At 44.9% G+C, this 14602-nt stretch overlaps 1 protein-coding gene across 3 annotated transcripts in view; it reads left to right on the top strand.

Moving 5' to 3' along the window:
• The first annotated feature begins 822 nt into the window (after nt 1-822).
• The window catches only part of pdik1l (PDLIM1 interacting kinase 1 like), a 15274-nt gene continuing 1494 nt past the window's right edge, over nt 823-14602 (top strand). Inside the window, exons 1-7 of one of the 3 annotated variants that reach the window (XM_080787705.1) lie at nt 823-1002; nt 4246-4304; nt 5172-5417; nt 6868-7173; nt 10408-10458; nt 10542-10676; nt 12212-12327. In XM_080787705.1, coding sequence (XP_080643831.1) covers nt 4257-4304; nt 5172-5417; nt 6868-7173; nt 10408-10458; nt 10542-10676; nt 12212-12327 — 902 coding nt within the window. In that variant the 5' untranslated portion in view covers nt 823-1002; nt 4246-4256. Of the gene's footprint in view, nt 1003-4245; nt 4305-5171; nt 5418-6867; nt 7174-10122; nt 10174-10407; nt 10459-10490; nt 10677-12211; nt 12328-14602 lie in introns of all 3 variants that reach the window. The other 2 variants (XM_080787704.1, XM_080787703.1) reach the window with 2 other exon arrangements.

Raw genomic sequence — 14602 nt, 5'->3', positions numbered from 1 at the left:
TCGGGGTCAGGGTTGTTTTTTTTGATTGATTGAAATATTTATTTACAGTTTGTAGAATTACAGTACATTTCAAGCACAAACTCAATACAGAGACTTTGGTGGAGAGGTTTCTCTAGCGTAGCTTCTAGAGAACCTGCTGAGCTGCTCTGTGATGCCAAAAGCATTGAAAAGTGGGTAATAGTGCCATTCTGGTGGTTGAATTATACTGACAGAGCTACAGTTATACTTCTTACGTCCAACAGTGTTTTTCAACAATGCAGCGTACAGATCTATTGGTATTCATATGGGAAATGTAGTACTGAAATGTAGTTCTTCCATCCACCCACATATGGTGTTTGGGAAATGTAGTGTTTGAATGTAGTTCTATGGTCCATCCACATGTTCATATGGGAAATGTAGTCCTGAAATGTAGTTCTTCCATCCACCCACAGGGTGTATGGGAAATGTGTTTGAATGTAGTTCTATGGTCCATCCACATGTTTTACAGATCTAATTGGTCAATCCACATGTTTTACAGATCTAATTGGTCCATCCACATGTTTTACAGTATTACTGTAGTAATGTACCCAGTATTACTGTAGTAATGTACCCAGTATTACTAATATGCCTGGGCTCAATCAATCAATCAATGAACTGGACATTGTTGACAGAGCTGTAATGACAGACGGTGGACAGTAGGGGGCAGCATTTCACCACAGATTAAAGAGAAACTGACTTGACTTTATAAGAAACGCGCAGCGTGCGTACGTGCGCGCGCTATGCAGCGGGCTCGCCCACGCACGGCCGGTCGGTTACCCGCGGCCGTGTCCTGTGCATGCGCACCAGGAGGAGGCAGGCTGTCTGTCACCTCATTGTGTGTGTGTGTGTGTGTGTGTGCGTGTGCGTGTGCGTGCGTGAGTCACAAGACTCACACAGTGCACGTGTGTGTGGCTGCGTGCGTGGTGCCGTGCGGGGCTAATGGTCGCCATGCTGGGAGGGTGAGACAGACGGACAGACAGACAGGTGAGAAATAAAACAATAACATCTGCTGCTATTGTCCTGATGTTAGCCTAGCCTGATGCTAACAACACTAGTCTGTGTGTGTGTGTGTGTGTGTGTGTGTGTGTGTGTGTGTGTGTGTGTGTGGAATGGACTGGTATGGCACGTGTACGCACGCACACACACGTGCAGTGTGCGTGCAGACAGGGAGCACAATATAGTGTCTCCATATGGACACACACACACACACACACACACACACGTCGTACACATGGTTTGTTAATTGGTCATTAATGAGTGTACAGTGTGTTCTTTGTTAGCTCATTGGCTAACATGCTAACCAATAACACAACACTGCCTGTGACGTCACGTTTAAAAAGGCCTGTCAGTCGTTTGTGTGTGTGCTGTTATAATGTCGTCCACGCACGCGCTGTCTAGTTACAATGTTTCAGCTTTTAGTGTTTGTTGACGCTCAAGCTGACCACGTGACCACTCTGCCATGGAACTGACCATGTGACCACTCTGCCATGGAACTGACCATGTGACCACTCTGCCATGGAACTGACCATGTGACCACTCTGCCATGGAACTGACCATATGACTGCTGACAGACTGTTTACAAACTCTTTGTTTACAAACTCTTTGTTTACAAAGTGATGACAGGCACTGTTCCCTCCTATGCCCAGCTGTGTGTGTGTGTGTGTGTGTGTGCGTGCGTGCGTGTGTGTACCATAGATATTTAAAAAAATCACACCCATGTGAAGTGAGGGGCGCTAATATAGTAACTCATGTTGATTAGCAGATTATGTGATGTAAAACAAAAACAAACATTAAACTCAATAAAGAGAAGTTATGGCAAAAAGCTGTATATAGGAGGGGCTCCAAAATCCACCGTGTTCAAGTTATGAGCAATATTATTATTATAATAATATATATATTATTAATAATAATAATCTTCTGTAAAGTCATTCCGTGCCGTGATATTTTGAGTGGTGCAACCACAGCAATGTCCGTGTTCACCTATGTGTTCATGTGTCCGTGTGCACCTATGTGTTCATGTGTCCGTGTGCACCTATGTGTTCATGTGTCCGTGTGCACCTATGTGTTCATGTGTCCGTGTGCACCTATGTGTTCATGTGTCCGTGCACCTGTCCGTGTGATGTTAATGAGCACGAGTATGACTATTAGTACCAGTAGGGGCGCTGTTGTGCCAGAAACAGAGAGAGAGATAGTGCTGCACTGTTGCCTGCTAATGAGAGAGAGGGGGGGGGGGGGGGGGAGTTGCAACACTCAGTTCACACGGGTGTGATTTTTCGAAGTGTTGGAGTTTGGAAGCACTCGTTTTTATTACCGGGTCGTTCTGCTAGGTACGCAGGGTTCTTATTGGCCAGGCTAGGTACGCAGAGTTCTTATTGGCCAGGCTAGGTACGCAGGGTTCTTATTGGCCAGGCTAGGTACGCAGAGTTCTTATTGGCCAGGCTAGGTACGCAGGGTTCTTATTGGCCAGGCTAGGTACGCAGGGTTCTTATTGGCCAGGCTAGGTACGCAGGGTTCTTATTGGCCAGGCTAGGTACGCAGGGTTCTTATTGGCCAGGCTAGGTACGCAGGGTTCTTATTGGCCAGGCTAGGTACGCAGGGTTCTTATTGGCCAGGCTAGGTACGCAGGGTTCTTATTGGCCAGGCTAGGTACGCAGGGTTCTTATTGGCCAGGCTAGGCTGTGTGTCAATTATCTAATGTGATCCTGGGCTCTACACACCCTCCGCCAACCTGGGGAGAGCAACGGACTTGAACTCATGCTTCCTTCATGCATGAGTGTGATTTTAGATTTTTGAAACTGCTAAAAGTGTAGTGTGTAGTGTGTAGTACCATAGTGCTAATGTGTTTGTTCCCCACAGAGAGGAAGAGGATGAGCCAGACATATTGTGTAGTGTGTAGTACCATAGTGCTAATGTGTTTGTTCCCCACAGAGAGGAAGAGGATGAGCCAGACATATTGTGTAGTGTGTAGTGTGTAGTGTGTAGTACCATAGTGCTAATGTGTTTGTTCCCCACAGAGAGGAAGAGGATGAGCCAGACATATTGTGTAGTGTGTAGTGTGTAGTACCATAGTGCTAATGTGTTTGTTCCCCACAGAGAGGAAGAGGATGAGCCAGACATATTGTGTAGTGTGTAGTACCATAGTGCTAATGTGTTTGTTCCCCACAGAGAGGAAGAGGATGAGCCAGACATATTGTGTAGTGTGTAGTACCATAGTGCTAATGTGTTTGTTCCCCACAGAGAGGAAGAGGATGAGCCAGACATATTGTGTAGTGTGTAGTACCATAGTGCTAATGTGTTTGTTCCCCACAGAGAGGAAGAGGATGAGCCAGACATATTGTGTAGTGTGTAGTGCTAATGCTAATGTGTTTGTTCCCCACAGAGAGGAAGAGGATGAGCCAGACATATTGTGTAGTGTGTAGTGTGTAGTGCTAATGCTAATGTGTTTGTTCCCCACAGAGAGGAAGAGGATGAGCCAGACATATTGTGTAGTGTGTAGTACCATAGTGCTAATGTGTTTGTTCCCCACAGAGAGGAAGAGGATGAGCCAGACATATTGTGTAGTGTGTAGTGTGTAGTACCATAGTGCTAATGTGTTTGTTCCCCACAGAGAGGAAGAGGATGAGCCAGACATATTGTGTAGTGTGTAGTACCATAGTGCTAATGTGTTTGTTCCCCACAGAGAGGAAGAGGATGAGCCAGACATATTGTGTAGTGTGTAGTGTGTAGTGCTAATGCTAATGTGTTTGTTCCCCACAGAGAGGAAGAGGATGAGCCAGACATATTGTGTAGTGTGTAGTACCATAGTGCTAATGTGTTTGTTCCCCACAGAGAGGAAGAGGATGAGCCAGACATATTGTGTAGTGTGTAGTGTGTAGTGCTAATGCTAATGTGTTTGTTCCCCACAGAGAGGAAGAGGATGAGCCAGACATATTGTGTAGTGTGTAGTGTGTAGTGCTAATGCTAATGTGTTTGTTCCCCACAGAGAGGAAGAGGATGAGCCAGACATATTGTGTAGTGTGTAGTGTGTAGTGCTAATGCTAATGTGTTTGTTCCCCACAGAGAGGAAGAGGATGAGCCAGACATATTGTGTAGTGTGTAGTGTGTAGTGCTAATGCTAATGTGTTTGTTCCCCACAGAGAGGAAGAGGATGAGCCAGACATAGTGTGTAGTGTGTAGTGTGTAGTGTGTAGTGTGTAGTGCTAATGCTAATGTGTTTGTTCCCCACAGAGAGGAAGAGGATGAGCCAGCGGCTAAGCAGCCAGCCCAAGTATGAACTGCTCCAGGAGGTAATAATATAATATTATATAATAATAATAACTAGAAATGCCGACTTGCGTCTTGCACACAACTAGGCCATTCATGGCCTACTTGTGTGCAAGCAGAGCGCCCAAGTACTGCTACTAACTAATGTCTATTACAACAACTAGTACTGCTACTAACTAATGTCTATTACAACAACAAGTACTGCTACTAACTAATGTCTATTACAACAACAAGTACTGCTACTAACTAATGTCTATTACAACTGCTGTTCTAAACCCTTTAGACCCGTTATTGACCTTATAATAATAATAATAATAGTTATTGACCGTTATATACCTACCTCGAAATGTACCTTAGTAACGTCACCGTCAACAGCCAATACGGAACCACCAGACACCATGACTCCTATATCCTATATTAACCCATTCTGACCTGAGATCAGATTCTAAAAATGTTCTTCTACATCCCGACAGTTTTCTGAAAAAGCTGTGTTTCTATGTCAGTCGTTCTTCGATTTTTCATAAAATAGCAGACCTACAAGCTCATAGCGCGCCACTCGGTGGCGCGCTACGAGCTTGTAGATCTGCTATTTTTCAATAGCTAAAGCATAACGTAATAATGCCACCACCAAAAGGGGTTCCCGCCCCAAAATGGGTTAAGGCGTCTTACTGGTAATAATGTGATGTATGACAATAAGAGCGCCCCCCTCACTTCACATGGGTGTGATTGTTTTATGTTAACGTTGACCAGGTGGGGCGGGGAAGCTACGGCGTGGTCTACGAGGCTCTGGGTGTGATTGTTTTATGTTAACGTTGACCAGGTGGGGCGGGGCAGCTAAGGCGTGGTCTACGAGGCTCTGGGTGTGATTGTTTTATGTTAACGTTGACCAGGTGGGGCGGGGCAGCTACGGCGTGGTCTACGAGGCTCTGGTGAAGCGGACCGGCGCCCGCGTGGCCGTCAAGAAGATCCGCTGCCACTCCCCCGAGAACGTGGAGCTGGCGCTGAGAGAGTTCTGGGCTCTGAGCAGCATCCAGAGGGTTAACAACCACCCCAACGTCATCCGCCTGGAGGAGTGTGTTCTGCAGAGAGACGGGCTGGCCCAGAGGTGGTCTAACACCTCCACCCTTTACCTGGAGGTAAGACCCCTAGTATACCCCCTAGACCTATCCCCTAAACCTACCCCCTATCCCCTTAACCTACCCCCTATCCCCTTAACCTACCCCCTAAACCTACCCCTAAACCCCTAACCCTGGAGGAGTGTGTTCTGCAGAGAGACGGGCTGGCCCAGAGGTGGTCTAACACCTCCACCCTTTACCTGGAGGTAAGACCCCTAGTATACCCCCTAAACCTACCCCCTATCCCCTTAACCTACCCCCTATCCCCTTAACCTACCCCCTAAACCTACCCCTAAACCCCTAACCCTGGAGGAGTGTGTTCTACAGAGCGACGGTAAAAAAAAAAAGGAAAGGTACTATGTTTACCCTGCAGGGTAACTGGACTAAGCATCAGATACTTGTTTACAGCCAGGCCCTGCTTATTTCATAGAACATTTCATGGTAGAGGTTCAATGCCTTGTCCAAGGGCACTTCAGCGGTGGTACATTTTAACGTGTCGGACCGCTGATGGCGACCTTCCGGTATCAAGACCGCTCCGCAATCCGTTCGGCCACCGCTGCCCCTGGTCTGGCCCAGAAGTGGTCTAACACCCCCCCCCCCCCCCCCCTTACCCTACCCCCTAGTCAATAACCATGACCTCTAACCCTAGGAAGAGACCCTTCAGTCCTGACTTCTTCAGTCCTGGAGAGGTAAGACCCCTAACCCATTATCTGGGGAGATTCTAACCCAGCTAAATGGAGGAGTGACATTATCACATATCCTGACATAGTGAATTGTCCAGGTTAGTGTTAAAACAGGTTAAGTTGGACGACAAGACGAAATATTGCCGTCTTTGTAATGGATGCCAAGGACGTAACGAGGCCAATGTTTTAAAATGTTTTTTTTTAATTCTTAATTCTTAAAAAAAAAAAATCATCCATATTTTGAAAATTCCTCTAATCTGGTGTACAGGTGATGACATGCACATTACATGCATAATAGAATTACAAATTATTTCTTACTTTATAATGGGCACTCAGAGCCTAAACTTGTGCCCCGCCCACTGGCGCTTATTAATAACTAGTCTTGCAAGATGCTGTTTGTATACATTTTCCACAAATACATAAATCGAAACAACAGATATATCTGGGTATTGAAAACCTCAAGGGATGCGACCGTGACGTGTACATACCGTGAGACCACTTTGACTTGAGATTTACAACGCTAGCACTTCACAAACTGATGGAGTATATTAAACATTAAAACACTGTTACAGTGTATTATAGTACAGTGTGTGGGGTGTATATTATGTGACATCATTGAAAAGGACAAATCAAACATCAAATATTATGGGGACACTTTATTAGAACACAAACTAAATCGCTACAGCCTCAGGAATGGACCAATGAAATGAGGGTATATTAACTATTAACCCTTTCCTCCCCGTCCCTCTCCACCATTAATTAACCCTTTCCTCCCCTGTGCCCCGCAGCTGGTAGAGACGTCTCTTAAAGGGGAGGTCTCCTTCGACCCGTGCAGTTCCTACTACCTGTGGTTCGTCATGGACTTCTGCGACGGCGGAGACATGAACGCGTACCTGCTGAGCCGGAAGCCCAGCCGCAGGACCAACACCAGCTTCATGCTGCAGCTGGGCAGCGCGCTGGCCTTCCTGCACCGGAACCACATCATCCACAGGGACCTGAAGCCCGACAACATCCTCATCTCCCAGGACGGGACGTCGCCGAGCGGCCGCCCCGAGGAGCCCACGCTGAAGGTGGCCGACTTCGGCCTGAGCAAGGTGGGTCCGTTGTTTAACCCATTCAGGCCTGACAATCATCCTTTAAAGCATGACAGTTTTCTGAAATACCCAGTGGTTTTTATATCAGTGTTAAATACCAGTTAATACCAGTTAATACCAGTTAATACCAGTTAATACCAGCGGTTTTTATATCAGTGGTGCTCAATACCCAGGGACCCAGGGAGAGAAGCAAAGATTTGAGTTAGAGACGTTGGCTCCGAAATAATTCAAAGATTTGCACTACATTTTCACGATTTTTCTAAAATAGCAGATCTACAAGCTCGTAGCGCGCCACCGAGTGGCGCGCTACGAGCTTGTAGATCTGCTATTTTTCAATAGCTAAAGTATAACATAATGTTTAAAACACCAAAAGGGGTTAACAACATGTAATTATCAATACTAGAGTCCGGCATTCTGTATACACAACTGATCAATATATTTCTCTTATTTTCCATGAAGATCTCAATTGTTATGCATTCCAGAAGGTTACTAACCACCTGCGACATAGCTTCTACGATCTTAAAATTTAAGTTTGAGTCCACATATATTGCCACCCCTCCTCCATTCTTACCCCGTCTATTAATATAAGTAAGTTCATAGCCATCCATCTCAAAGTCTATTCCCCTTTCTTCATTGAACCAAGTTTCAGATACTGCTATGATATTGAAGGGTTGTGAGAATGATTGTAAAAAATCCTTAATGCATTTGAAGTTTGCATATAGGCTTCTACTGTTTATGTGAATAATTGATAGCTTTCCATCGGGTTTGATGCTGTGATTATATTGTTCCATAGTGTAATATTTGCACGTGTGATCAATGTTGTTAAAGAAGTTAATGTCCGGGTCAATATTTAGCTCCATGTCAATTATGCTGTGATCACTGTAATCCACTGCGTTAAGTTCAATGTGATCATAGTCCATTATCCTAGTTAGGTGACTGCTGTCACCTGCATGTCTATTGTTGTGTATCATGGAGTCTGTCATGAGTGAAAGTCCTAGTACTCCGAGTTAGATATTTAATAAGAGTTGATGCAGATTGAGGAGTAAAAAAATGTAGAAGGGAAAAAGATAAATCCTTCGACCAGCAGGGGGGGTTCTCAGTGTTAGTATGTACAAAAGAAAAATATGATGAGCAGAAAAAAATAGAAAAATAATGTTCCATAAAGTTTAGGGATTGTTTAACACCACAAGAAGGCCGATTGCCGTTCATTTGTAGGACTCGAGTTCGTTGATGTCTCTTACCGTGAGAACCTTGGCTGTTTCTGGTGAGTCCCCGTTTAGCTTTATCAGTACTCTGCAGTTCCTGGTCCACGTTGTGTTGATTTTCTTTTCTTTCTTTAGCCAACGGGCAGCCCTGGCCATTTCAGCGTTCTTTTTGGTAAGGTGTTCATTCATGAAGACGTTGGATTCTAGCAGTTTCTTCCACTGTTTCATTAGTTCCGTTTTCTTTTTCCGATTCCAAAATCGAATGATGATGTTGGGATCAGTGGGTTTCCCATCCCGATCCTTTCTCGGGAGAGTGTGGCAAGCCACAAGGTCACCCGGATCGATCATGATTTCGTGCGACTCGAAAAAGTGGATTACTTGTGTTTCAAGCGATTGCTGGTGTTCAACCGTCGCTTCTTCGCCATCGCTTCTGGCTACAGCCGCGGCTGCGGCGTAGTTTCTTGGCTTCACTTTCAGACCACTTATGATCACGTCCTCCATTCTTGTGTATTGTTCCACATCATGTATTCTGTTCTCCAAGGCATTTCTTTTTTTGTCCTTCTCTCTGATGGTGTTTTTCAATGATTTAACCTCATCCACCAGTTCCCGTAGCGTAGCATGTTGCTTGACCAGGGTGCTCAGCTCAGCCGTCACGTAGTTGAGTGAGTTTTTGATATCCTCAATGTCGTCCTCCATTGACTTTTGACCGGCACTCTTCTTCGGTGGCATTGTATATTCTTTATAGTACTAGTAGGCTTTCACAAGATTTAGTAACTTACAAGTTCGTTTGGGTTTCTGTCAGCCAGACAGCAAACCGCTACCGCTCACTGACAGCTGTCAAACCGGCGTCTGACGTCACCGGTCACACTCAGCCTCAGTCGAGGCGGGTCAGTTATAGAGGTGGGTCAGTTATTTAACAACATGTCCCCCAAGGTGGGTCAGTTATTTAACAACATGTCCCTCAAGGTGGGTCAGTTATTTAACAACATGTCCCTCAAGGTGGGTCAGTTATTTAACAACATGTCCCTCAAGGTGGGTCAGTTATTTAACATGTCCCTCAAGGTGGGTCAGTTATTTAACAACATGTCCCTCAAGGTGGGTCAGTTATTTAACAACATGTCCCTCAAGGTGGGTCAGTTATTTAACAACATGTCCCTCAAGGTGGGTCAGTTATTTAACATGTCCCTCAAGGTGGGTCAGTTATTTAACATGTCCCTCAAGGTGGGTCAGTTATTTAACATGTCCCTCAAGGTGGGTCAGTTATTTAACATGTCCCTCAAGGTGGGTCAGTTATTTAACAGCATGTCCCTCAAGGTGGGTCAGTTATTTAACAGCATGTCCCCCAAGGTGGGTCAGTTATTTAACATGTCCCTCAAGGTGGGTCAGTTATTTAACAGCATGTCCCTCAAGGTGGGTCAGTTATTTAACATGTCCCTCAAGGTGGGTCAGTTATTTAACAGCATGTCCCTCAAGGTGGGTCAGTTATTTAACATGTCCCTCAAGGTGGGTCAGTTATTTAACATGTCCCTCAAGGTGGGTCAGTTATTTAACAACATGTCAGTTATTTAACAACATGTCCCTCAAGGTGGGTCAGTTATTTAACATGTCCCTCAAGGTGGGTCAGTTATTTAACATGTCCCTCAAGGTGGGTCAGTTATTTAACAACATGTCAGTTATTTAACAACATGTCCCTCAAGGTGGGTCACTGTCATTATTTACAGTAATAACTGTGTCCTATCTTTAGGTGTGTTGTGCGTTGGGCCCTAACCCAGAGGAACCGGTCAGTGTGGATAAGGTGTTAGGTGTTAGTGAGCACTTACTATGAGACCTAGCAGATCATGTCTGTGTGTCTGTCTGTGTGTCTGTCCCGCTTTTGTGCCCATATATGGAGCTGATTACGTCACCATGACTCAGCCATAACCATATAAGGAGTCCCCAAAGCAGCTATACGTCCAAAACCCAAATATGTACGAGCTGCGTTCGCTTCCCACGTTTGCGCGTCTTACTGGTAACTGTGTCCTATCTTTAGGTGTGTTGTACGTTGGGGCAGAGCCCAGAGGAACCGGTCAGTGTGGATAAGGTGTTACAGTAATAACTGTGTCCTATCTTTAGGTGTGTTGTGCGTCGGGGGTGAACCCAGAGGAACCGGTCAGTGTGGATAAGGTGTTCGTGTCGACGGCCTGCGGGACAGACTTCTACATGGCTCCAGAGGTCTGGGAGGGACACTACACCGCCAAGGCAGACATCTTTGCTCTGGGAGTCATCATCTGGGCCATGGTGGAGAGAATCACCTTCTGGGTAACCAAATTACAATTTACAATTTAGGCATTTAGCAGACGCTCTTAATCCAGAGCGACTTACATTAAGCAAGAACAAAAAAGCATGGGAATACATCACATAAAAACATTTATCATGAAACATGCGTAAGCTAAGAAAGTAACAGTGGAATATCTATAATGAAATAAGCTATACATCTATACTACTATGCTATACATTATGTAATATGACGTGCTATGACTACATACAATGCACTTATGCTGTTTACATAACATGCTATAAGTCTGTATCAAATGCTATCTGAAGCCCATCACACACCGTCTGCGACCGTCTGCGGCGCGGCGCGTTGCCGCGCGGCGCCGCCTGGAAAATAGAACTGTGTTCTATCGGCGCCACGCCAGGCGGCGCGGTGCGGCGCGGCGGACGGAGCCGGTGTGCGTTAGGTTCATTGAAAATAATGGAGGCGGCTGTGTGCGCCGCGCGGCGCACACAGCCGGTGTGTGTCGGGCTTAAGTCTACAGAATTGCTATCTTAAGGTGGGGTAAGTGCTATGGGCCATGATGGAGTCTGAAAAGGTGGGTTTTCAGACTACTAATTTACTAAATTAACCCTAACACTAACCTAATGGACCCTAACATTAACCTAATGGACGCGCTGCGACGCGTTGTGAGCTTGTAGATTAACACATATCATTATGCTGTGTTATATAATACAACAGAAATATGCTATGAGTATATAAATGTGACTGGTCAAAACTGAGAGATGTTTTATCTAAAGTGTTGGACTCATTCAAAAGCCTATATTTTGAAAACTGAAAACGATAGAAATTGTATGGTATTGTATTATATAACACAGCATAATGATATGTGTCTTGTAATATGAATGATCAAAAACGAGAGACTGAAAAGTGCTAGACTGAAAAGTGCTAGACTCATTCAAATGGCTACATTTTGAAAACTAAACATGATAGAAATTGTATCTCTGTTCCTGGTGAAAGTAGAGTGTTACAGCTTTCATTTGATATATGATATGTCTCTGTCACTATAATAGAGAATATGTTATGGGCATAATAGAAGTGTGCTGCAAACAAATGAGAACTACCAAAGCCCATTTTCCCAGAGGCCTGTTTAGGGTGAAACCGAGCTGCTGTATTTTAGATTTTTGAAAAATCGTAAAAATGCGGCACAAATCTTTGAATATATATATTCTAGCTTGTATCCCCAACCCCCCCCTCCCCCCTCCCACCGCTAAATAAAACCCATATTCACACCACAAGTGCCCTTTTCAAATTTCGGCCCCTGCCCCTCCAAATCCCTCCCTGTGTACGTCCCTGAGATTGAGCTAGAATGGCACAGTGTTTTCAGTACATGCAGTGCACAGTAGGGGGAGCTCACACTGTACTTTCTCTGTGTGTGTGCGTGTGCGTGTGAATGTGTGTGGGTGTGGGTGTGTGCGTGTGCGTGTGCGTGTGCGTGTGGGTGTGGGCGTGTGCGTGTGCGTGTGCGTGCGCGTGCGCGCGTGTGTGTGTGTGTGTGTGTGTGTGTGTGTGTGTGTAGGATGTAGAGACCAATAAGGAGCTGCTGGGATCATACGTCCAGCAGGGGGCAGACATCGTCCCTCTGGGTGAAGCTCTGCTGGAAAACCCAAGGATGGAGTTACTGATTCCTGCCAGGTAGTAATACTACAATACTATTACTAATACTCTATTACTAATACTACTAATACTACTACAATACTATTACTAATACTACTAATGCTACTACAATACTATTACTAATACTCTATTACTAATACTACTAATACTACTACAACACTAATACTACTACAACAATATTACTAATACTACTAATACTACTACAATACTATTACTAATACTACTAATGCTACTACAATACTATTATAATAGTAATAATACTACTACTAATAACCCACGGATGGAACTGTTGATTCCTGCCAGGTAATGCTACAATAATACAAAGCAAAGGTACTATGTTTACCCTGCAGGGTAACTGGACTAAAGGTACTATGTTTACCCTGCAGGGTAACTGGACTAAAGGTACTATGTTTACCCTGCAGGGTAACTGGACTAAAGGTACTATGTTTACCCAGGTAGTGGGTAAAGTGGACTGAAACAATGATACATTTATTACATTAAATACACAGGGCAGAGAGTGGACTGAAACAATGATACATTTGTTACATTAAATACACAGGGCAGAGAGTGGACTGAAACAATGATACATTTCCAGGGAGGAAGCACGTATGCAAGCCTCCTGGGCGCTTTACATTGCTCTCTCTCATACACACATGAGAGCAGAGAATACATTGAAGGCGTGGTCAGTAGTGGTCAAACATGGCCTCATGTAAGAATAGGTCTTCTGACAGACAACCAACAGGTGGATAGTATTCTCATCCTAAAACGTCTACTACAAGCCAGGCCCTGCTCATAGAACATTTCATGGTAGAGGTTCAATGCCTTGCTCAAAGGGCACTTCAACGGTGGTAATTTTAACGTGCCGGCCCGGGGATACGAACTAGCGACCTTCCCATATCAAGACCGCTCCGCAAACCGTTCGGCCACCGCTGCCCCTACAAGCAGCAAAGAATTGCATTTTCCTCTTCCTGGCTTTCCATTCTGAAATAATGTCTTGATAATTCTGTGTAGATCAGTTTTAACTGTTGGAGGACCGTAACTGTAACTGTGACGGGGACCCCCAGATCATTGTAACTGACGGGGACCCCCAGATCATTGTAACTGTGACGGGGACCCCCAGATCATTGTAACTGTGACGGGACCCCCAGATCATTGTAACTGTGACGAGACCCCCAGGTCATTGTAACTGTGACGGGACCCCCAGATCATTGTAACTGTGACGGGACCCCCAGATCATTGTAACTGTGACGGGACCCCCAGGTCATTGTAACTGTGACGGGACCCCCAGATCATTGTAACTGTGACGGGGACCCCCAGATCATTGTAACTGTGACGGGGACCCCCAGATCATTGTAACTGACGGGGACCCCCAGATCATTGTAACTGTGACGGGGACCCCCAGATCATTGTAACTGTGACGGGACCCCCAGATCATTGTAACTGTGACGGGACCCCCAGATCATTACTTGCGCAAGCAGAGCGCGCAAGTAATCGTTTCGCTTGGTCTCTTCGAAGTGAAGCCAAGTTTTCTTCAACGGTGAATCTGTGCCTGGTTTGCTGGGACTAGTTACAACATTACGTCATCCTTGAGAGAGTACATGGTGTGTATATGACGTAATGTTACAAGTTACAAGTTACAACATTACGTCATATACACACCATGTACTCTCTCAAGGATGACGTAATGTTGTAACTAGTCCCAGCAAACCAGGCACAGATTTACCGTTGAAGAAAACTTGTCTTCACTTTTTGGAACCAAGTAACCACAGTATACTGCTAATCAAATTACAACTACATACTCTGTATGTAGTTGTAACTAGAACAACTACATACAGTCTGTGCCTGGTTTGCTGGGACTAGTTACAAGTTACAAGTTACAAGATTACGTCATATACACACCATGTACTCTCTCAAGGATGACGTAATGTTGTAACTAGTCCCAGCAAACCAGGCACAGATTTACCGTTGAAGAAAACTTGTCTTCACTTTTTGGAACCAAGTAACCACAGTATACGGCTAATCAAATTACAACTACATACTCTGTATGTAGTTGTAATGTGATTTTTAATTTGTAAATCTGTGCCTGGTCTGCTGGGAACAGACTACACAGATGACCATATCTCTTACGTCATCACTGAGAGCTAGTCATACATATACACACACCATGTACACACTCTGGTCCCAGTTCTCAACGATGACGTAATGTTGTAACTGGTCCCAGCAAACCAGGCACAGACTTACGGTTGAAAAAAACTTGGCTTCACTTTTTGGAACCAAGTAACCACGGTATACT

Source organism: Protomyctophum bolini (assembly GCF_963924005.1).
Source record: "Protomyctophum bolini genome assembly, chromosome: 17".
In the NCBI taxonomy this organism is placed as follows: Eukaryota; Metazoa; Chordata; class Actinopteri; order Myctophiformes; family Myctophidae; genus Protomyctophum; species Protomyctophum bolini.
This window is presented reverse-complemented; position numbering and strand designations above follow the sequence as displayed.